The sequence below is a fragment of the Hyperoodon ampullatus genome, assembly GCF_949752795.1.
Source record: "Hyperoodon ampullatus genome assembly, chromosome: 5".
Classification (NCBI taxonomy): Eukaryota; Metazoa; Chordata; class Mammalia; order Artiodactyla; family Ziphiidae; genus Hyperoodon; species Hyperoodon ampullatus.
In genome coordinates this window covers 70,556,648-70,582,136 of record NC_136918.1, presented here as the reverse complement: position 1 = coordinate 70,582,136, position 25,489 = coordinate 70,556,648, and the positions used below count along the sequence as shown (strand labels likewise).

The following is a 25,489-nucleotide window of genomic DNA, read 5'->3' as shown; positions in this document are numbered from 1 at the left end:
AAATGCTCCCTTCCACACAGAAGGGACTTTGTAAATGTGATTAAGTTAAGGGTCTTGCGATGGAGAGATAATCCTGGATCATCTGGGTGGCCCCAATATACTCACAAGGGCCTTGGAAGAGGGAAAAAGGAGAGTCAGGCAGAGATGAGAGTGATGCAGGCCATGGGCCAGCCTCTCGGAGTTGGAAAGCACAAGGAAACGTATTCTCCTCTAGATTCCCCAGAAGGAATGCAAGCCTGTTGACCCATTTTAGACTTCTGACCTCCAGAACTGTAAGATAATAAATTTGTGTTGTTTTAAATCACTACATTTGTGGTAATGTTACAGCAGCACAGGAAACGAATACACCATCCTGTCTGTGCCCCCTCACTCTGAGCCTTCTTTTAGGTGACCCAGTGATCCCTCAACTCCACTCCTTGCCCAGCCCAAACTCTCTTGTAGCTTTGCCCATCCTTTCTGTCCTTAATCCTTTCTGAAATTCGTTTCTCCATCTGTGCTCTGGAATTCACTCCCAGACTTCTTCTAGCACCTTATTGTATCTAATATTTTCTCCCACATCCTCAATCACTTTATTCTTACTGGATGTTGTTAAACCCTCCTTATTTCCCCTAAACTCCCACACTCGTGCAGTCATCCCCTAAACTCCCACACTCGTGCAGTCATCTCCTACCCTTCCCTTCCACACACAATCAGTAATGGATGCCTGCCACTCCCCACTTCACCCCACAGACCACTGCCTCTCGTGGGTCACTGGTGAGTCCCCAGCTACCAAATCCAAGGTCAATTCCCATCTCCAATTTCCTTTAACTCCCTAGATCTTGACCCTGTTGAGCCACTTTCCCCCTCTGGAGACCATACACATCTTTTTCCTTGTTCTTCACGGTCTTCACTCTCTTTGGTCTCTTCTGTTCATTTATTCATTTCCAGATTCAACAACGTTTTATTGAAACCCTATTAGGTGCCCAGCACTACGCTAGGGAGTTCATACAAATATGCAGACACACTCTTTGCTCCTCAAGGAGTTTAAGGTGCACGGGAAGAGATGGATGTGGAAAAAATAGTGACAATACAGTATTCTAAGGGCAAAAGTGAAGATGCATGCCAGGTAACAGAGAGGTGCCCAGTCCTCTGCCTGACTTCTAGCCTTACTGCTCAAAGTGTGGTCCCTGAAGCAGCAGGGGCAGCATCACCTGGGAACTTGTAAAAGGGCAGAATCGGGGACCCCATCCTAGACCTATTGAATTGAAACCTCTGGGGGTGGGGCTCAAGCCTGCTCTCCAGTGTCCGGGTCTCCCAGCCCAGTCCCCACTTCCTGAAGACCCTTTGCCCCTCCACTCCACCTGACATAAAACTTCAACATCTTGCCTGATGCCACTCCCTTTGTGGGTCTTCATGGCACCTATTTTCCCCTAAGGTAGAACTCACTGGCCCCTGCCCCCGTTTATACCTTTCGTAGAGCACTTATCACCCTGTTTAGTTCAGTTTAGTTTTATGAATGTTTATTGAGTGCTCTCAGATACTGTACCAAGATATGGGATACAAAGGAAAATAAGAAATCATGCCTTACCACAAGGAGCTTACAGTCTATTGTGGTTAATTATCCATATGACCATTCTTGCCTGCCTTTCTTTGAATTTTGATGTTGAATCCAAATGTTCCAGTCTTCACCTTAGTGTTGACTGGTTTTTCAAGTGCTGGATATTGATATTATCAGGAAAATGGAGCAAAGATGCAGCCATATATAACCTTGGCTGACCATTAACCTGTACTGTGCACATGTCTTGGTGCCCTCCAGAATCCAATTCTACTTCCTCCTTCCTGGCAGCCTCTAGTTTCTATGTGAGCATCCTCAGGGTTCAGGAGAAGCTCCAGGGGTAGAGCATGTGTCTGAAACAGAGACTATCAGGACTTTGGTTTGGATGTTGTAGGAAAGCATTCTGCTTAGAGAACCCCTAGCCCCATCCAGAGCCCACAAGGAGAAATCCTACAGAAAATGAAAGCCAACACCGAGAAATCAAAAATCTGAGACATGGAGATACAGAAGCTGTTCTGCTCACATATTTGAGCCCCTGATCAAGTCTCATCTGAAGGTTTTTCCTCATCGCATGTGCTAATAAATTCCTTTTATTGTTTAAACCACTGTGGGTTGGGTGTTTGGTTACTGATAATCACAAGCATCCTAATTATTACAATCTTTTACTTGAATCCAAAGAACAAGTTATTTGCTATCTAGAAAGTGAGAAACTTTGCTCTCACTACAGTCTGATTTCCCCATAAGTCAAGGCATCTGTAGGTCTTCCCCTTGGCCCTACCTGAGAAACCGTAGATTCCTAGGACTGCACGACCACACTGACCTTTCATTAAAGCTGTCCTGCAATGGCTACAGATTTGCACATTTGTTGTGTTTGTATTACTGTACTTGTGGTGGTTAATTTCATGTGTCAGCTTCACTGAGTCAGAGGGTGCCCAGATATTTGGTTTAACATTACTCTGGGTATGTCTGTGAGGGTGTTTCCAGATGACACTGGCATCTAAATCAGTAGCATGAGAAAGCAGATTGCCCTCTCCAGTGTGAGTGAACCACATCCAATTTGTTGAAGGCCTGCATATGACTGCTTGAGCTGGGACATCAGTCTTCCCCGGGCCTCAGGCTGGGACTTACACCCTCAGTCCTCTGGTCCTCAGGTCCTTGGACTGGAACTACATCACTCGCTCTCCTGGGTCCTCGGCTTGCAGACAGCAGACTGTGGGACTTTCTAGCCTCATAATTGCATAAGCCAACTCTAATTCCTCATGATAAATATGTATGTAGGTATGTATGTATGTACAGATAGATAGATAGATTGATTGATTGATAGATTCATTCTATTGCTTCTGTTTCTCTAGAGAACACTAAGACAGTACCCAACTTTTGCCACTACCTCCTCACTTTTATGATTCTAGAAAAAGTGAATGAGTGCTTTCATGTAAAGGTGAGCATGCACAGGTACATGAGAGAGGAAAGCCAAAGCATATATCCTGTCCACATACCCAGAAACAGACCCAGTTGTGTGAACCATCATGTATATAACGTAAATTTTACCTCCGGTTGCTTCCTCTTTGCAGCTACATGCAAAAGCCGTAAAAGATGGTACTGTTCTGGTTGTTCCAGCTGAGACATCAAGGCTAGGAGTTCTGTCAAGTGTCTGTTAATTGGCTGAGGCTGCTTATCGTACACAGCAGGTAACACCCTCAACAACATGGCATTACCTGTTGAAGGAATAATAACAGAAATGATGACTTTATCAGCGCATGAGCCATAGAATACCATCATTATCAATGCAACAAATTTTGGACTTCCTCACATATTAAATAGCACAGACTAATGGCCAAATCCTCTGCTAAAAATAACATGGTACCTTATTCTGAAAAATCACTAAATCATTATTTAAACAGATTCCATAAAAGGGAATATTTTATGATATGATCAGCATTATTATCTAATGAAAATTTTTCCTGAGTAATGCACCACAGGGAAAAGAAAATTTGACAGTAACCAGACAACACCCTTGAGAAGGAAACAGTTCCAATAAAGAATTCCTGACGAGAAACAACATTTGGATGCCGTTTAAATGAAAACTAAGCAGTGACATAAGCATGAATCTAAATGAAACTGAACTAAAAAAAAAAAAGTGCAGAGGAATGTATTCATGTTCCTGAGAGATATGGAGGCATGATTCAGACAACTGATACATGGAAACTATGCCTTATTTTTATGAATAGTTAGAAAAGTAGCAATGCAAATTTAGATCCCCAATTTCTGCACTATTTCAAGGGAAGTTTAGACTCAGGTTGTTTGTCACAGGTGATCTGCCTCAAAGACTTGTATGGACAACTGGGTTTAAAATGGCGGAACCTGAAGAAAAAAATATGATGTAAGGTTTGCAGGGACTCATCAGCAAACAACATATGGGAAACATCTGCTTATCATTTTATGGTATGGATTTTTTTCTAAAAATCCTCTCAAGAACTTAAATGTCTCAGAATTTGTTTCTAGGGATTTCTCGAACAAGAATTTTCTTGCTTCTATTTACTTTAAATTTGGCTGTGTATATAGAAGACTTACACAGAAAGAATCAAATTAGCAGTGATTATACATGTGTAGACCCTTATTAAATGGTGGGGACATTTAGATATGAGGATTAAGAAAAGAAGGCCAGAATTTTCAGAATATCTATGACTAAATTTAATGAAAGGGTGATCCTGGGTCATGGTGAATATATCTCGGTGACGATAAATAATGAGAATTGCTTTTTCCACATATGGCTCATAGAATTAGTCTCAAACAGATTTTAGTCATATGCCCACAGACTACAAGGTATTGGAAATATTCAGGGTTTTTTTTTTAAATGTGAAAAACATTGTTTTATTTTGTTTGTTTTTTGTTTATTTTTACTAATTTTACTAAGAGCTTTTTCTTAAAGGATCAGGAATTGTCAATGTCATGCCCAATGTCTACAAAGCACATTAGCTCATAGAACTTAGCTATGTAGACATGCTGATTAACTGCTAAAAAAGGTCATAATAATGGAACTGTCATTGTAATTGAAGACAGGAACAATACTCATTAAAGGTCCTGGGACCCCTGAAGAGGGAAAACCCAGATTAATCAACTTTAGCTTACTTGGATTTCGATCAAAGAATACAAAGATAAATAAGGGCTTTTTTAAAAATTTGAAATTGATGAAGACACTTTGGTGTAGAAATCCTATAAATTTCATTCATAAGCTAATATATTCTTCTTCATTATGAAATATGTCAAGCCATTAGACAAATATAGGCAAAAATATAAGGACCACTGGTGTGCCTACCAACCAGCTTTACCAAAACTTAATCTTGTACCATAATTACTTCCCACCCCCACTCACTTCCTTTTCTCCCCAGAGGCAACCACCAACCTGAAATTGGTGTTTACCATCTTCATGAATGTTTTTACACCTCAATTGTATGTGTATATATCAACAAGCATTTACAGTGTTCTTTGCATGCTTTAAATTTTTATATCAATAGTATATTGTACATATCTTTGTGCAACATATTTTTTTCCCATCCAACATTGTGTTGAAGTTTTATATTCAAGAAGTTCTCCTTCATTTATTCTCACAGCTGTATGGTATTCTATTGTATAAATATGCAACAATTTATTCATATACTTTATGGTTGGAAGATTTTTATTATTGTTATTATTATTGTTATTATTTACTTTCACCAATAGTGCTGCAATTTTTAGACTATTTCTTTGTGCATAAATGGGAGATATTCCCTTGGGTACTGATTCTGAGCTTAATGTGCTTAGAAATCACCTGGGCAACTTGTTAAAACACAGATACTGATTCAACAGATTGGAGGTAGAGCCTGAGAATCTGAATTTCTAACAGGCTCTCAGGTGATGTTGATGGTCCCTGGACCACATAATTAAGTAGCAAAGCAGTGGGTTTTTCCCTGGGAGTTAAGTTTCTAGATGTTCCAAAATTTCTTTGCAACGTGGTTGTAGTAGTTTTCTATAGCTGCCATAAGAAATTGACAAAAACTGTGGCCCAGAATAAGACAAATTTATTATCTTATATTTCCATAATACAGAAGTCTGGCATGAATCTCACTGGGCTAAAATCCAGGTACTGGAAGGCCTGGGATCCTTCCTGGAGGTTGTAGGAAGGAACCGTTTCTTGGCTTTTCTAGCTTCTGGAGACCACCAGCATTCCTTGCTTTGGGGTCTCCTTCCTCCATCTTCAAAGTCAGCTACAGAGCAACTCTTTGATCCTGCTTCTGTCACTACCCCTCTTCCTCTGCTTCTCTCTTCTGCCTCTCTTCCACTTAAGCACCCTTGTGATGACACTGGGTCCATCTGGATAATCTAGGATTATCTCCTTATATGGTAACCTTAATTCCATCTTCTGTGCAATGAAACACAACGTGTTCACAGGTCATGGGGATTAAGACGTGCATATCTTTGGGGAGGGGTTCATTATTCTGCCTACCACCATGATTGTAACAATTTACATACCCACCAGGAGCATGAATGTTTCTGTTGCCAACATTTGGTCTTGACAGACATCGGTTTTTGCCAATCTGATGGGGTGTAAGACGACACCTCATTTTTTGTTTTAATTTTCATTTATTTAATCACTTGTAAGGCTGAGCACCATTTTTATATGTTTTCAGGTCATTTCCTCTGCTGTGATTTGGCCATTCATATCCTTTGCCTATTTTCGGTTGGGATGTTTGTGTTTTCTTATTGATTTGTAGAAGTTCCTTATTTATTCTGTACACTAATATTTGGTCCATTAGTTTTAAAGTTGCAATCTTAATGGAGTTGATTTTTAAATTTTTTATTTTATGGTTTATAAAGATTTTGTTATTGAGAAATTTTCCCCTAATATAATGCATATGTTCATAAAAATATTCTACTATATTTTCTCCTAAAAGCATTATGATTTTTTAAAAAATTTATTTTATTTATTTATTTGGCTGTGTTGGGTCTTCGTTGCTGCATGCAGGCTTTCTCTAGTTGCGGCAAGCGGGGGTTACTCTTCGCTGCAATGCATGTGCTTCTCACTGCAGTGGCTTCTCTTGTTGCAGAGCACGGGCTCTAGGTGCACAGGCTTCAGTAGTTGTGGCTCTCGGGCTCTAGGGTGCAGGCTCAGTAGTTGTGGCGCACGGGCTTAGTTGCTCCATGGCATGTGGGATCTTCCTGGACCAGGGCTCGAACCCGTGTCCCCTGCATTGGCAGGCAGATTCTTAACCAGTGCACCACCAGGGAAGACCTATGATTTCGTTTTTATGTTTGTCTTTAATCCATCTGGATTTTACTTTTTGTACATATGAGGAAGGGATCTAACTATAAATACATATTTGTGTGTATATAAACAATTGTCCCAAATCAATTTATTGAGTGGCCAACTGTTTCCCTTCTGATTTGTAATACCTCTTTCATATATAAAGTTTCCCATGTATCTGGATCTGTTTATGATTATTTGTCATACCTTCACCAATTATGTATTTTCTTCATTACAATAACTTTATAATAAATCATTATATTTCACAGGGCAAATTTCTTCATCTTCTACTTCAAATTCCTCTACTTTATATAAATTTTACCATTAGTTTGTCAACTTCCTTGAAAAACTAGGTTAGGATTTTTTTCTTCACATTGAATATATAGACTAATTTGGAATAATTGACATCTCTGTGAAACTGTCTTCTTATTCAAGAACTTGATATATTCTTTTATCTATGTAATTTTTTTATGTCTTTCAAAGTTTTGTGATATTAGCTGTGCCTTATATATCTTTTATTAAATAGATTCCTAGGTATTCCATATTTGTTGTTGTTATTGTAAATGAAAGTTTTTGGTCTTTTAAAGATATTTTCTATTTATGTGCTGTATTAAGAAAGCAACTGGGCTCCCCTGGTGGCGCAGTGGTTGAGAGTCTGCCTGCTGATGCAGGGGACACGGGTTTGTGCCCCGGTCCGGGGGATCCCACATACCGTGGAGCGGCTGGGCCCATAAGCCATGACCACTGGGCCTGCGCGTCCGGAGCCTATGCTCTGCAGCGGGAGAGGCCACAGCAGTGAGAGGCCCGCGTACTGCCAAAAAAAAAAAAAAAGAAAGCAACTGATTTTTGTACATTGACCTTTCATCCAGCAAAAGTTTAGTTCTTTTATTAATAAACTGTCTTTAGAGTCTCTTAGATTTTCTGTATATAGATAATCAACTTATAATAACTGATGACAACTTCGTTTCTTTCCATCCTTATTCCTTACATTTCTTTTTTGTCCCATTTTACCGGCTGGGACCTCAAACACTTTGATGAATAGAACCAGTGTCCACTGGTATCGTTTTGTTATTCCTGTCTTTAAAGAGTATGTTTCTAAGGATTCATCATAATGTATGTACATGTTTCTATACATTTTTGGTATTTACATTTTATCAGTTTAAGTTCCTGTCTGTTTCCTAGTTTGAACATGAGTGTTGAATTTTATTAAATGATTTTCAGTGCCTGTCCACATGACCATATGATTTCTCCTTTAACTTGTTATTATAGTAAATTAATGAATATTCTAATGTTTAATCAATCTTGTACTCTTAGAATACACTCAGCTTGGTTATGATGCATTTTAATGCATAGATTGCTGGATTTTGGCTCATACTTCATTTAGAGCTTTCACATCTATATCCTTAAATGAGACTGACTTGCAGTTTTCCTTTCTTGTACTGACCTTGTCTCTTTTTAGTATCATACTTACTAGACATATAAAAAGAATTTAGTGCATTCCTGCACACTCTATTCTCAGAGGCCGTTTATATAAGATGGGGATTATGTGTTCCTTGCTTGGTAGAACTTGCTTATCAAACCTTCTGAGCAATGTTCCATATATTTCATCATATCAAAATTTGAATTATGTAGTTTAAATTTCTGTATCCTTTCGCAGTTTTTTTGGCATTTGAATGATCAGTTATGACAGAAGTGAACCTATCAGTTATGAGAAGTTCGTTAAAACCTGTCTTTATGATTATGGATTTGTCAATTTCTTCTTATAAGTCTATCAATATTTGGCATATTTTTTGAAACTACCAGATAGTTCTGAGATATCTTCCTGGTAAAGCGTTTCATCATAATTTAATTGCTCTCTTTGCTTTAATGTCTACTTTCGACTGATATTAATACAACTATGCTAGCTTTTTCGAATTGCTCTTGTTTGGTATATTCTCTCACCACTTTTAAATTTTTTTGTTTTCGAGATTTCTAGACTCTTATGTTTTATGTGACTCTTGTAAGTGACTTATAGCTGGACTTAAAAAATATTTCTATCTGACAAACATTTGTCTCTTAACTGAAAGTTTGTTTCATTAATATTTATAGTGATTACTGGTATATTTGGATTTATTTTTACGCTACATTGTGCTTTTTACTTATCTTGCTCTATGCTTTTCTTCCCTACTTCACTGCTTCCTATTGAATAGGTCAAGTTTTTTTGTTTTTTTTTTAATTCACTCTATTCCTTCTATTTGGACATTTTATTTCCTTTTGGTTTTGGTGGCTGTCCTTTAAAAGATAAACATTCTTGAACTAACAAAGAAAAATTAATTTTCCTGTCTTGAACAATGAAAGGACTTTAGAATTACTTTCTTAGCTCTTTCTTCCAATTCCTTAATATTCTCTTCAGCTTCAGCCTAATTTGTCATTTAATCCATTCCTTGAATTTTTTAAAAATTTCAATTAACTTTTTTTTAATTCTAGAAATTATATTTGATTCTTTAAAAAAAAAATCAGTGTCTTTTTCATGTTTCCAAATCCTTCTTCTAGATCTTAAATCACTTTAAACACACTTATTTTCTAGTTTCTAGCTGATATTTTAAATAAATGAAATTCTTGAGGGAGGGGTGTCTAATCCCTTTTGGTTTCTGTTGGTTCTCATTTATGGTGGATTGTTCCCTCATATGTTTAAATAATTTTTATTATGAATTTATTTTTACTGTGTCAGATAGTATACATTTGAATCTGGAACATGTATGAGGGCAGGCCCAAAGTCACAAACTCTTAGAGACCCTGTAGAGTTCAGTCAAAGAGAGCTATGCTTACTTCTCACTTTCTTGTGCTAGGGCAGAGACCAACTGAAATCCAATAGGTAACTCCTCACCCTGGCCTAAGCCTTGTTCCCATATGGCCATTAACTCTTGGTTATCACAGAACGGATAACATGTCCACCCCTTCACCTCCCCTGGGGGGAGGGGGCCTAGCATCAGCTCTTGGGCTTACTGGTCTGTTTTTGGTTCCCTCTCTTTGGCCTCTGGATATTTCCCTTACTTTACTGGAAGCTTATTTGTACATTTAAAGTTTTTATTATTATTCTAATGTAAACACATTTCTAGGTATTTTTTTCACCAGAGTTTTCAGCTTATATAGATCTCCATATATTGGCAGAAGCAGGAATCCCTAAATTTACTTTAGAAACATGATCTTTGACTCTAAGCCTAGTGAAATAATATATCCACATAATTTCAGGTTATGAAAAGAAACATACCTAAAATCAGTTAATTCCTTTTCCCCAGCTCCTTCTCATTTTAGGTTTACCAGTTTTGCTGTGTTTGTCATTAGAAAGTCCATTATAAAAGTATAGTTGGAACTCCAGAAGGATTAAAGGTGGAATAACTCGGAATGGATTTGGCTTCTAGAGCCATACAAATTTTTACTGTGTTGGTTTATCTTGAAATCAGAGTAACTTTCACAGTTTAGACCTGTAAAACTGTGTACAAAGAAAAGTGAAAAAAAGTTTTCTATACATAACGGTGGTGAAACAATGTGAGTGCACACAAAATGCTGAAATGATGCTCTTGCTTTCACACCTCTATGCCTGCTGAATTATTTCTCCCTCTAATACCCCTCCCCTCCCTCTCATCCTTCAGTGCTACCAATTCAAGTTACAACAGCTAATCCCCAGGGGGAGACAGTCCTAGCCCAGTCTCCCCACCTCTTTCCCCTCTGACCCTCTTCCAATTAATCTGACTGCAGTGTAAACCTTTGTGGTTTACTATTGTGCAACTCCCCACGTCTCCTTCGCCCTCCCACCCACCCCTCCCCCCCAATTCAGGGGAACTCCCGTGAACGCAGTGCCACTGGCATTACTCATTCATCCCCATTCAGACCTTCCACAGCATTTATTAAGGGCTCTCAGCTCCTGCCTCTCACTCTCCTCCGCTCCTTCTCCACTCACTTGAGAGCCTCTTGTCTCGTCCCCTCCCGCCGTCTGTGGGAAGAACTTTGTCTCTTCAGCAATGCATCTCCCTGTGATTCTGTTTTGTGCTCTCTGGTCTGCAGTGTCGGCCGAGAACTCGGATGAATATGAGCTCATGTATGTGAATCTGGACAATGAAATAGACAATGGACTCCATCCCACTGAGGACCGTAAGTTCATTTTAACTGTTTCTCTGCTAACCCTATTTACATATCCGCCTCTTTGGGTCTAAGTATTATACATATATTTTGTAGCCAATGAAATAAGCAAAAAATTTAGTTTGTTTTGCAAAAGAGAAAAGCACGTTAGGAAAGGGAGAGGTTTCAAAAAGTTACTTCTGTCAGAGATACATAATGGGTCAAACTGTATGAAATCGCCGGTATTCTCGTTTTGAGCTCCATGAACGGCAATTTCATAGAGTTCAACTTCATATAAACTTGCAGGGTTTCTGTCATACTCGAGATATTTACATGCTGTTTTTTTACAGGTATCCTGAAAGGAAAGGGGGGTACTGGGTATGAGTACTTGGGACCACCGAGGGAGGTCGGCATTTTACAAGGCACACCCGAGGAGGGCCTGGGCGGGTCGGTAACGCGTGTGTGTCCCGTGCTCTAGCTACGCCGTGCGACTGCAGTCGGGAGAACTCCGAGTGGGACAAGCTCTTCATCATGCTGGAGAACTCGCAGATGCGGGAGGGCATGCTGCTGCAGGCCACCGACGACGTCCTCCGGGGTGAGCTGCAGAAGCTGCGGGCTGAGCTGGGCCGGCTGGCGGGTAGCCTGGCGAGGCCGTGCGCGCCGGTGGCCCCCGCCGAGGCCAGGCTGGCCCGGGCGCTGGATGAGCTGCTGCAGGCGAGTCGCGACGCGAGCCGCAGGCTGGCGCGCCTGGAGGAAGCCGGGGCACTGCAGCCGCAGGAGGAGGCGGGGCGGGCCCTTGGCGCAGTGCTCGAGGAGCTGCGGCAGACGCAGGCCGACCTCCGCGCTGTGCAGCGCTGGGCGGCAGGACGCTGGCTGCCAGCAGGTGAGGACGCTGGGCCGGGCGGGGACCCCCACGCGGCTTCGTTCTCGGAGCGCGACTTGCGGGACGCCGAGTCAGGCAACCCTCTAGGGGAGGCTTTAGTGGGAGGAAACACACACACACACACACCCCCTTCTGTTTCTCCATGCATGGTCACAGAGCTCAGACACACCATACAAGGCGGGAAAATTGCTTTCAAAAGTAGTCTCCAGTCCTGAGGAACCCAGATGTGCACGTAATCATCTGAGTCTTGAAATAGACGTCAAGGGGCCCCAGACTGACACCCGATCCGACCAGGCGTTACAGGAGCTCTATTGGCCGGTTATAACCGTGACCTCTCTCGGTGTCAGCTTCCCTCCGTTAGGGATTTCCACTTCGTCTAATTTTAGCCAGCTTCTCTCTTTAGGAGAGCTCTGGTTCCCCGCGCTATTTCAGGGCCCAGCCTAATTTTTAGGAACATTTTCCAATCCCTGGGCTGGCCCCTCCTCCCTGCCAGTTCCAAACAAAAGACTTGAGGCTGAATCTGATCTCCCAAGGGGTCCCCCCAGGCCTCGGGTCTGTGAAATGAGTGCCAGAGTGAGGTCCAGGGTGTGAGGTTTGGAATAAACCAGAGGCTGAGGGATCCAAAGAGAGACAGTAAGATGTAGGAGCCAACTGGTATCCAGGTGGCACCCCAGGGATGTGGAGGATAAGGGTGAAACAGGAGAGAGGCAGTTCAAACCAGATGCAACCTGTCGAAGTCCCATGTAATACTAAGTGAATATTCCAACACATGTGGGCCCCAAATAATACATTTTAAAGACGGTTCAAGGAAATAAAGAGTAGATTTGGAGCCAAGTAACACTCCTTTGTAAGTCAAAATTTCTAAGAAATGGTGATGTAACAATTGTGGGTTACATTAGAAAATCTGTGTCCTATGTAAGAAAATATGACTTACACTTGTCCTGAGCATCTTATGAACAGAAAACAATTACAAAAAGCACCATCCTTTCTTTATGTCCAATAAAGCAACTCTTATTAGATGGGGTAGGAGAAGAATCATGCATGTGTGAGAGCATGTTTCATTTAAAATTGCAGAAACCATACCAGAATATGAGTCTTTCCTAAATAATTGAGGACTGTCTATCAGTACAGAACATATTTTTTAAAATATTAAGTAGGGCTTCAGAGGGGGGAAAAATCATAAAATCAAATATACAATAGATCCTCAATGTAAGTGACAAGAAGACAAATTATAATTCTTTAGCTGTTTTAGTGGATGACATTTCTTGTCTTTTGCAAACCATGTAATATCATTGTACATATCACACACCAGGAAAACTGAAGAATTATGCTGTTTCACTTCCACCTCTGCATACTAGTTAGAGCAGAAGAGGGATGTATTTCTGAATTCAAAAATGTTAATTTCTTATTATAATACATCCTCTACTAATACTTTTACCCACATGCTTTGATTTCTCCTCTCTTGGTTTCCTGCCAGCTTGGCTCCTAAGGGATTCCTAATCATTCTGTTGTCAGCCTCTTAAGAACCTGGTTTTAATTCTGTTTGGCCTTTGATAATATAATCAGAAAAACCTATTAGTTAAAAGCCATTTCATGAGAGAGTTTCTGACATTTTAAAGACATATCAAGAGCCTCAATCACTGGCCCCCAAAAGAAGCCACAAAAAAACTTGTCAACATGCAGTTCTACTCCATGAACTCACATAACCAGTGCAGCCGACAGGGGAAGCTGGGTCTCTGAGAAGCAATCAAGGAAGGCTTTGGAATGCAGTCCTAACTGCCTGGGCTTATTTAAACAGGAAATCAGTTCATGAGATTGTAGTTGGCACCCTCTCTGAACACTACTGAAACATTACAGAGAATATGTCAAATGCCCATGCATATGGTGATCTTTTGTTCCATGATCTTTGATTGATTTAAATAACATAGCTAGAAAAGCATGTACCTACCAATTTCATCTGAAAAAAGAATCAACACCTCATTAAAAATTAATTTTAAAAAATCTTCAGAAATTCAAGTTATTCAGTGAAAAAGTTAATACCAAAGTATGACAGGACCAATTTTGTGCTTTAGTATGATAGTTATTTTTCTAGGATTTTCGGAACCTCATTATCTTCTCTATTTCTAAAGGATAAGGTCCATCTGCTTAGTTTTTTCAGAATGGAGCCTAGCCCTCAGCCACTTGTAGGCAGTTAGCTTAGTTTACCACACTTTGCATGGATATTTGGTTCCTGTAAGTTCTGTCTATTCACCAGTTAGTCTTTAAAAGCTCTGAGAGTTTGCTTTTTACCATAAAGATATCTTATGGTAAATCTTCTTTAGGTTGTTATAAACTGAATACCTAGCCCTAATTTAGATTTTAAAAAATTCTTTCTTTATATGGTCTTTTATACATATATGAGGTGAGCACAAGGCAGAGCTCACTTGTTAAACGTTTTAGCACATTATTTCCTAGAGACACCTAAAAGGTCTTCAGTTCAGCATCTGCAGCTCCCTGACTGGTCATGTGACCTGGAGATGGACAGAGGTGGGAATTTACTGAGCTCCCAACCCCCAAGTTTGAAAGTCTCCTTCTAAGTGCGTATTAGCAGAAATATATACTGTATTCGACCCCTTGGAAGAATTCACTCTTCCTTAAAGGTTTTCTGTTACAGCTTACATAGCATTTATAAGCATGTGGACAGAGTAAGAATTTTTAAGCATATCTTTGGTGCACAGAGCTCTTCTCGACTGCTACATGCTTGTTCTTTACAGACTTGCAGAATATTACAAGGAGAATGGAAGAGTCTTTGACAGATAACTATAAAGCCTGGAGAGATTGTGGGGCTCATCGAAAGCAACACAGCTTACTAGTAGTAAAACAAACTGAATTCCAGCTCTTTTAGCCAAATCCAGGGGTTCTTCTACCACTAAGAGGCAATGCAGTGTGCTGGTTAGGGGTGTGGCTCCTGCAGCCAGAGTGCCCAAGTTCAAACCCAATTTTACCATTTCTCTGTGTGCCTTCTTTTCCATTTACATGCTTCTGAATGAGACAGTTGATCTTCCTTATTCCTGTTTTCTTTCCTCTATAGAGATTATACTTGGGCCCCTCAAGTCATAACATTTTGCTGCATATAGTTTTTAACTGTAGTCATTAAAAGGCCCATCCTAAAATACCTAACTGCCAGAATCATTTCGGAATGAATTTGTATTTTCTTTCATATTGTTACTTCCTTGCTACTCTAGGTTGTGAAACAGCGATTTTATTCCCCATGCGTTCCAAGAAGATTTTTGCAAGTGTGCATCCAGCAACACCAATGAAACTTGAGGCTTTCAGTGCCTGCATTTGGGTCAAAGCCACAGATGTGTTAAACAAAACTGTCCTGTTTTCCTATGGCACAAAGAGGAATCCATATGAGATCCAGCTGTACCTCAGCTATCAGTCCATCGTGCTTGTGGTGGGTGGAGAGGAAAACAGACTGGTCACCGATACTGTGATTTCCCTGGCAACGTGGACCCATCTGTGCAGCACCTGGAATTCAGAGAAAGGGCGCGTGGCCTTGTGGGTAAATGGTGACCTGGTGGCCGCCACTGTAGACATGGCCACAGGTCACGTTGTTCCCGAGGGAGGAATCCTGCAGGTTGGCCAAGAAAAGAATGGCTGCTGTGTGGGTGGTGGCTTTGATGAGACATTAGCCTTTTCTGGCAGGCTCACGGGCTTCAACATCTGGGATCATGTTCTCAGCAATGAAGACATAAGAAAGACCGGAGGAGCAGAGTCCTGTCACATCCGGGGCAATGTGGTTGGGTGGGCAGTCACGGAGATTCAGCCCCACGGAGGAGCGCAGTACGTTTCTTAAGTGTGGTGAAACTCTACTTAAAGCCAAAGAAAGAAACTCACATTTTAAGCATATGCCACTTGGGAAGGTCTAAAAACCTGAATGCATTATTAAGAACACTTGAGACTAATGAAGGAGAGAGTTGAGATCAATCTTTATTTATCTTGGCAAAATACTGAATAAACAGTCGAAGGGGAGACATTGGAGAAGGCTTTTGGGGATATTGTTACTAGACTTTATGCCATGTGCTTTCAGATTAATGCTGTGTCTTTGTCAGATAAACTCTCAAATAATGAAAAAAGACTGTATGGTTGAACAGAAGAACAATTGTTTTACTTTTCTTTGGCTAATTTTGTTTTGGCCAGAGATGAATTTTACATTGGAAGAATAATAAAATAACATTTGTTGTCCACTGTTCATTGTTATTGGTACATACCTTATTATGAAAAAATGATGATAGAACATATTTATACTACCATGTGACTTAACAAATACAAATGTAGTGTGGGTTATAATCAAATGTCACTTTTTTGAGGAGATAGTTATATAAGTTATATTGTAAAATGGTTTTGTATTAATTTTATTGAGACTATTTTTGTAAATCTCTACTGTAAATAAAATATTTTATAAAACTAGTCCATGTCATCTAATTATAAATTTAAAATGTTTGGGAGCAAATCCACACTTTTTTTAATCTAAAGCAGGCAATTAGTTTTCAGATACTAATCTATTATGTAAATAGTAATAGTTACTATTGTTAGAAACAAACTATAGAGTTGTTTTAAGCATTGGCTTTCTATAAATCATAGGCAAGAAATATGATCTTGGCTAAGTCAATTTGTCTCTCTGGGTTTTAGTTTCCTCAACTGAGAAATCAAGGAATTGAAGAAATAATGATTCCTTCCAATTTGATGATGCTATGAGCGTATACAACTTTCTGTCCCATGTATACAGGGGGAAAAAATATGAATTATATTCAGAGTTCCTCAGATTCACATGATATCTGCAAGAGATGGTTTAGGACTGTTAATGGGAAGATCTAAAAATCTGGAAAAGAAACAATGACTTCTGCCCTTAATACACATCCCATTCTCTTATGCATAAAGGAGAGGACAGTCAAGTCCCTTCATCCTGTAGATGGGGAGATAACTCTCTACCACACTAATGTTCTCCTCCTGTAGAGGCTATGCAAGCAAGGGCTGACAGAAGAACCACAAAGCCACGTCTGAACATCAGTAGGAAATGTGGTAGAACCAGTGATGATGTGTCCACCTAAAGGTAGGACCTGAACAACCACAGGTCATCTCCTGTTCATGAGGTTTGGAGAAGGGAGCCAGGAGTAATTATCAAACCACATTTTGTAACTAACTAGCCTGGTCCTTAGACAAATTACTTAACTCCTCTGGAACTTCTCAGTAAAAGGAGGGGGTTAAACTCTTAGTGTCCAGTGAAATTCTATAAATCTAGGAATCTTTGAAGATATACTCATGATATCAATACAGCTTCACCCTACTCGTGAGACCCACAAAGCCAGGGTGAAGTGTCTCAAAGAAAATCCTTCCCAGTTTTGAGGTTACAGGTCAGTCTCAGACACTTGGAGATTACATAATTCAAGGTTGCAGGCACAGTGGCCATATGCAAGTCCCTGTTTAGCCACTGTCTATGACTCTGAATGCTGAGCTGAAGGAGGAAATACTTGACCGAAACTTCAGCAGAGAGTTAGGCATGCTTTCAATTCCTTTTCACATTTCAGCATGAATTACATCTGTTCAAGAGACCCAAGATGATGCTGGCCAAGAGATATGCAAATTCATATGCTGATAGAGTTAAATGTAAGGGAACTTTTAATTTTTAACAGGAATTACATGTTGAAGGCAGAGAAGAAACAAATTGAAAAAAAGAAAGTAACCCTTGAGTTACTAAAGTAGAAATTACCTCTGCTACAGCAGTAAATCTGGATAAGTGTTCTAGGGACTTCTAATTGTTCCCTGATATCTATTTTCCCTCTTTTCCTAAGTAACAGAATTCTGGTTTTAATGGTATGTATGGCCACTCGGAGTAAAGTCTCTATTTTCCAGCATCAATTGCAGCTAGATGTGGCCAAATGACTATGTTCTGGCTGATGGTGAAATAACGAATGTGATTCCCTTTCCCTTCCTCCTTCTGACTGATGGGAATATGGTAATCACGGCTGGAATTTCAGCAACCATCTTAGATCAAGAGATTTAGCATAACAATATATAGAATAAGCTTGGGCCTTTAATATTATGAAGCTGTCTTGCCAGCCCTAGGCTGCCTGTCCCTGCACTTCTTTTACACAGCAACAACAAAAAAATACACCTTTATCTTCTTCAATCCACTATTGGTTGACCACTTAATCTAATCCTGATCCAGCAGAGCAATTTTTCTTTTTAATAAAAAAGACCAAGCACTTTATTCCCTCAAAACACTCAGACTATATGTACAAAATACACTTTACAGTCTCAGGAAGCTGGCTATCTGACTCTTTTCTTTACACTAATAGCATTTAATGAGTTTTAGAATACACAGTGTCAGCAAAAGGAGGAAGTAAGAAATGTGTAAAATGGTGATAAAATAATCTAAAGAGAAATATCAGCGTGCTGGCTTAGTCTAGCACATTGGCAAAGAGTTTCACTCACCAGGGTGGTTACTGAGGGCCTCATCATATTATATAGCACAGTAAAAGAATTGTGCAAGATGGCTCAAGTTATTCAGAGGAAAAAATACATGTATAACTAATATATAATACATTACATGTACAAAATATAAAATATTATGTACGTGTGCTAGAGTGACAAAGTGTCCTGGTTTGCCTAGGACCAACCCAGCTTTAGTACTGAAAGTCCCCTGTTCCAGGAAATCCTTCAGTCCTAGGCAAACTGTGACACTTTGTCACTTTGTCACTCTAGTACCTACATATGTATGTAAGTAGAGCAACTTTTTTGCAGAGAGAGTATCTGAACAAGATAGAGTTGATATATTTTCCTTGTCTACTGCAATGTGAGTTGGCTTTTAATTAAGCATTAATTCCTTTAAAATATATCCAGAACAGTTGACTATTAAGTATATATTATAGAATTTTAGAGCTAGGTATTGGCAATTACTCAACTAACTTCACTTTAATAAATAGATTCGCAAACAATGAAGAAACTATAATTGATTTTTATTTCATCTCCTTTTAAATTTTATATTAGAAAGCTCTTCTTTGAGAAGTTTACTAAGGCCAACTGTTTCAGAACTGTATTTTAGCCACTAAGAAATAGCACTCAAAGATTTCCCTGGTGGTGCAGTGGTTAAGAATCCACCTGTCAATGCAGGGGACATGGGTTCCTGGTCCGGGAAGATCCCACATGCCGCGGAGCAACTAAGCCCATGCGCCACAACTTCTGAAGCCCGGGCGCCACAACTACTGAAGCCCACGCCTAGAGCCCACTCAACGCAACTAGAGAAAGCCCACGTGCAGCAATGAAGACCCACCACAGCCAAAAATAAAAAGACAGAAAAGAAGGAAGGAAGGAAGGAAGGAAGGAAGGGAGGGAGGGAGGGCACTCAAAAAGTTAAAAATCTTGGTCAAAGTAATTGTATGTGTTCACTTATATATTCCTGGATTCAGTGAACTTGAAAACTCAGATTGCTGACCCTTGCATTTGGTTTTATAAAACTGGACTATAGAAGAAAGCTTGCTGGGCTTGGGGTCAGAAACACAACATTCAAATCCTAGCACCATTACCCACTAACTATAAAATGTCAGGCCTGCTAACTAATCTTTATGAATCTCCAATTAGCCAAAAAACTGGGGATAACAGGACTTACCTACCTTGCTGAAGGGGTATTATGAAAATGATATAACAAGAGGTAATGTATCTAAAAATGCTTTATAAACCCTAAAACAATTTTTGAAATGAAACAGTTATCATAAAAATGTTTTTCAAGTTGTCCCCAGTGGATTAAATAAAAAATAAGCAAACAAACAAAAATACAAACAAATAAATATAAAGATTCCCTTCCATTGTGGGTAAGTTATTCTCAGAGTTCGGCCCATGGATGCTTATAACTGTGCAGGCCGCCTTATTCTACTTCACAGCAACATCTGCTGGTGAAGTCAGGAAGGTGCAAACTCTGGCGTGCATCAGATCCAAGACTTGGTTAACGACTCAGAAGAGATTCTTTTCTGATTTAAGATGTGTCTCTATTTCTTGTTCCACATTTGTATTACTTTTATAACATTATATTTAATATTTCCCTATATCTATTAATATTCAGGTTGAATATTCTTAATGAGATTACTTTGGTAGCCTGTTTTCTAGAATATTTGATTAATAAATTCTTTCTCAACAACCTGTAATATGGTGAACTTAAAACCTTTTCCTTGAAGAATAACTGTATCATGAATTTTTAATGGCTAAGTATCTCCCCAGAAATTACAAAACTATACAAACGGATGTGATTCTGCCTTTAATATTTTAATATGGGCTTGGTATACAGCAGACACTCAGTGATGACACTAACGATGATGATGATTATGATGATGGTGATAAAAAGAAGAATCATGGTAACCACTGATGAACTGTGGGCCCGGCACTGTGCAAAGTATAGCTGCTTTATCTATTTAAGCCTCACACCCACACTATTTGGTACATATTATCACTGCCACAATAAACGGGAGGTCAATTTTCTATCTCAATTTCTCTGAGACAGCTCACCAATCAGTGGTTTGAACTTTGTCTCACATTGAGGAAGAAATGAGGTGAATTTATCATAATTAACTAGACAGTCTTTTCTAGGCTATTGCCAGGAAGTCAGAAAGGAATCTGGACTCTTGCTGAGACAAGATTACATTTCTTTCCAAAGACTTTCTACTTAAGTTTCAAATCATTTGAGGTCATCTTGTGATTTGTGCCAGAGGACCGTGTAAAAGGCATATTGACAGAGAGGAATATTTCCTTATTATAACCACTGATTCAGAAATGCAGATGAAAGGACGTCACTGTTTTTAGCTTTGATAGTAGTGGTGTGCATTGCATCAGAGTTCCAAATAAAAATTTGGAAGGGGTTTCCCTATAGGCTCTAAAATAGTCCCTTACAGTTGGTGATACCCTCATTTTAGGGATCACCAATAATACTGTCAACTTCCTAGGTGAAAGATATGCTAACTCATGCTGCACTAAGCATCGGTTGTGCTTTTATATTCCAATACTGGACAGGTTTAACAAAGCATCTTCACATAGCAAAGAACAAGTTTGAAGAATTATTCAGGACCACTGAAAAACAAATCTCCCACTCTGAAAAGGTTCTGATGTTACAAAATATTAAATTGCCCTGATATGATTTAAGCAGAAAACAAATTAATTACCCAAGGGACATCCTTGTCTTATCTTTTTAATTCAATGGGAAAGCATTCAACATTTCCTCATTAAGTATGATTTTAGATGTAGGTTTTTGCAGATATCCTTTATTACATTAAGGATGTTCCCTCTATTGCTAGTTTGCTGAGAGGTTTTTTTTTTTTTTTTAATCACGAACAGGCTTTGAATTTTACAAAAGGAAAGGATATATATATCTCTCTTAGTTATATACATATATATATTATATCCTCTTAATGTTTCAGGAAGTTCTCCAAAATTCCTAGGTTGCATTCTTTATTTTTTTCATGAATGGATACTGAATTTTATGAGATGCTTTTACTGATCAAATGACTTTTTTCCCTTTTAATCTTTTACTATGGAGAATTACATCTTGAATATTGTCACCCTTGAATTCCTGGGATAACTTTTATAAAATGAGGATAACAATAGTTCCTCCCTCATAAGCTATTAGGAGAATTATATGAGTTAAAAGACTAGTACCTGGTACAGAGCAAGAACTCAACGAATGTTAACTATTATATTCTTTATGCATTGCTAGAATCACTTTGCTAAAATTTTTGTGAGTTGTGCATCCTATAATTAGGATGGGTCTATATTTTCCTTTCTTATATTGTCCTTTGGTATTGATATTATGGCTATACCAGCCTTATAGAATTAGCTGGAGAATGTACTTTTTTTTTTTTAATTACCACATTAATTTATTGTCAACACAGCTAAGTGCAGGCAGGCATATATAATAACATGTGTAAACTACCAAGCAAGCAGAATAAAAGGGAAACTGTACTGTGATTCACCTTCAAGATAGACAGAAATAAAGACACAGACCTACTTTAGAATGGACTTGAGGATATGGGGAGGGGGAAGGGTAAGCTGTGACAAAGCGAAAGAGAGGCATGGACATATATACACTACCAAACGTAAGGTAGATAGATAGTGGGAAGCAGCCGCAGAGCACAGGGAGATCAGCTGGGTGCTTTGTGACTGCCTGGAGGGGTGGGATGGGGAGGGTGGGAGGGAGGGAGATGCATGAGGGAAGGGATGTGGGAACAGATGTATATGTATGACTGATTCACTTTGTTATAAAGCAGAAACTAATAAAAAAAAGAAAAAAAAAAGATATTGTGCACGCACTCATTAAAGTAATATTTTAGGTTCTGTTTTGTAGTTTCATTAATATTGTTATACAAAAATCTGTGTCCATACATTCCCATATGCTTTTTTCCCATCTTTATTGGAGTATAATTGCTTTACAATGGTGTGTTAGTTTCTGCTTTATAACAAAGTGAATCAGTTATACATATATATATATATCCCCATATCGCCTCCCTCTTGCATCTCCCTCCCACCCTCCCTATCTTCTTTTTTAATTATATGAAAAAGTTTAGATAAGATGGTAATTACTCCTTGCATATTTGTTCTAATTTGCATATAATACTAAATGTGACAGGCTTTTTTTTTTTTTTTTGGTGGGTTGATTTAAAAATACTGACAGAATTGTCTTATTAGATATAGGGGCATTCAGGTTCTCTATCTCCTTAGCGCTCAAGTATTAATACAAATCAAGACAACATTCTGTTCATGCCTTTAATCCTTTCTCCAAAAAGAAGGACTTTCAGAATTTCCTTCTCACTGGGAGAATTCAAAGAACACAAAACAGACAAATGGAGTCTAAACAATTTGAATAAATGAATTCATATTTACATTTAATATAAAAGTAAATAGTATTACTCATACACAATCATTAATAATGGGAAGTAGTAAAACATTGGCTTGGAACTAGCCTTCAGGGATAAATACTTAACCCCATTTGACAGTCTCTCATGATTGATTTAAGCTTAAAGGACGCATTTGGTTTGGAATTAGGGATAGACGTGTATATAACACAATTGAAAAAATATGATCAATGGAATAACACCAACCAAGGGTAAGGGGTTAGTTGCCACTGGTACATCACAAGGCTTGCTTGGCCCCATCGGGTCTACCTTTTCATAACCGTTTTAAAATGAAGATAGAGTGCTTCTGTTCATAAAATTTACAGATGACAAGAACCTTGGAAGAATTGGGAGATATATTGAAATGGAGGATCATTATCAGTGAGATCTTGGCATGCCAAAGAAATGAACTGAATCTCTTAAGAAGTATAAAGGGATAAAAGTAAATATTTACATAAGGCTATTTTTTGGTACCCAGTATTAATTTACAACACTGTTGGCTACAGTCTTGGATTTTCGGGTTATCTACTCCTCATCCATGTGGTTCTGCTGAGTTTACTATCAACTCCTGCTCTGAGGGTGGCTCATGACCCTAGTCCCGCCAGTTGAAGTACTGTATCCCCCGGCAGCAATGATGGATTGGTTCAGAAATGGGCATGTGGTCAAACAGAGACAATAAGACTGGATATGGAGCTTCTTTTTCTTAACTGGTATTAATGATGACGTGAGCTCATGTGAGCTCTCATGATGAGAGAGGCCCATTACATGAAACATGAAAGTGAAACCAATCCACAGGAAGCAGAACCGAGTAATGACTTTTTGGGACCACATTTGAGTCCTGAATCAATCCATATGGGAAGTCTGATACATTCATGCATTTTTCAGTCATGTGTGCCAGTAAGGAGTTCCTCCTCTTCCTTCTTCTCTTCCTCCTCTTCTTCATCATCAGCAAGCTATTTATACCTGGGTTTCTGTTACTTAAGATATAACTAACTGGTAAAATGGGGTAATAATAGCACTTCTGTTATGGAATTCTTGTGGGGATTAAATGATTTAACCAGTATAAAATGCTTAGTACAGCATTTGGCATAAAGAGAGCATGAAATAAATTCTAGCCATTGTAGTTATTACTGTTATTATAATTATTATTGTTATCATTGAATGGATGACAATTTTGTGGGGATTCAAGCACTGCCTGGGTAACTGAGCTGAATCAACCTAAGATTCTACAATTTTACAATTCTAGTCTTATAAAAACAGATCAAATCAAATAACTCTAACACTTTAGCATTTTCTGCAGAAGTAGAAAAATGGGAGAATAAGGATTAGGATAATATAAATCAAGGAGGAAATTCGAAAGGGGAGAAAACGATATGTAAAGACAAAAGAAATCCCAATGATGCCTCCTAAGGCTGTTTTGCAGGGGATATATGACAAAGATTTGCAGAGCAGGAAACTTACTACTCAGAGACACAAAGATCCCTTCCGTTTTGCAACTCAGAGTTTGATAGGCTTATGTGAGTGATTGCAGAGTTTTACAGATACACCAGTCCTAAAAATCTAACCCTGAAATATTTAGTCCCAACCTTTTATAAGTTAAATTTTCATTTATTTTATGATGATTTTCATAGTGCCAGATCAAATAAACAAAATCATTTATTTTAAATACTTGCAGTTAATTCAGAAAGCGTATTTTGCGTTTCAAAAGATTTCTTTGTCATTGAAAGTGCATTTCAAACAAAACAAAACAAAACAAAACAAATACATGAGTTAAGTTCTTGGCAGGTGCAAAGAGACAATTCCATTTTTTCCCCTCATAAATCAGTTACTTGCAAGCCTAACTATCATGGTTTTAAAATGTGTGGTGTGTGTGTTTGTAATTTCTATAAAATCTGTACCAAATATGAGTCAAGGTGGTGAAAAAAGCAAATTGCTTTCCTGGACTTTTAGCAAATTTAGGATAATGCATAAAGAGAAATTAGCAATTCAGTCCTGTAGCCAAAGAAAATGAGAAATGAATAATATGTACTAGTAATATCAATGACAAGTCTTCAGAAGGGAGCACATGTAGAGTGATAAACTTCCACTGTCATGGTTGGGGTTCAGACAAACTGGGCATCTGGCAGACCACTGGGGTGGCTGGTCAGATGTCCAGGGTTGGGGGCGGGTACTAAGAACTCTTCTTGGGAATGTCTGGTATGGTGAACAAAATCTTGGTCCTTGGTGGGCTGTAGGAATTTTGAGGACTGGTGGACTAATTTGTTACTAGCCTGACTCTTGGGTGGATAGTTGAGCCCAGGGAAGAAAGAGAGAGTTTCAGATAAAATGGAACAACATATTCTACTGCGAACTCAGTACCATACTTTGACAGTGGGAGCCAAGCAACCTTGCTCTGGCTCTCTACCAAAGTCTAACACGAAGGGGAAAGACAGGTTCTCTTCCCCATCCTACCACAGTGGACTGAGGACTGGTGGCCTCTGAAACTTCAGGGGTAACAGCACAAAGGGACAGAGGCTGCCATCCCGGGCAGGACAGTGCGGGGCAAGTCCATTCCTGGGGCCTCCATGGTAGCAGTCCACAGAGTTTGCTGGGCTCAGGGTGGTAGAGATGGGCATCACCACACTATGCTGTGCCAAGAAGAGAATACTGGGGCCTTTCAGAAATACTTGGTCTGGGAGCACTTTCCAGAGGGCTGATGCTCCATTTGAGCATGTGGGCCTGTGGCAGTCAAATGTGGGCCAAGATACTCATGGACCTCAGACATTTATATTAATGAG

The 25,489-nt window shown here is 39.1% G+C and overlaps 2 protein-coding genes across 4 annotated transcripts in view; one reads left to right on the top strand and one right to left on the bottom strand.

Moving 5' to 3' along the window:
- The window catches only part of VEPH1 (ventricular zone expressed PH domain containing 1), a gene marked incomplete at both ends in the record, with an annotated part of 216,361 nt that overhangs the window by 156,122 nt on the left and 34,750 nt on the right, over positions 1-25,489 (bottom strand). For all 3 annotated transcript variants that reach the window (XM_079705451.1, XM_079705452.1, XM_079705453.1), the window contains one exon: positions 3,083-3,249. In XM_079705451.1, the coding sequence (XP_079561577.1) occupies positions 3,083-3,249 (167 nt within the window). The remainder of the gene's footprint in view (positions 1-3,082; positions 3,250-25,489) is intronic.
- Positions 10,817-15,634, top strand: PTX3 (pentraxin 3; the record flags this gene model as incomplete). The annotated part of the gene is made up of 3 exons (XM_079705100.1): positions 10,817-10,946; positions 11,392-11,796; positions 15,021-15,634. 3 exons carry the CDS (start codon positions 10,817-10,819, stop codon positions 15,632-15,634), a joined length of 1,149 nt encoding a protein of 382 aa, XP_079561226.1.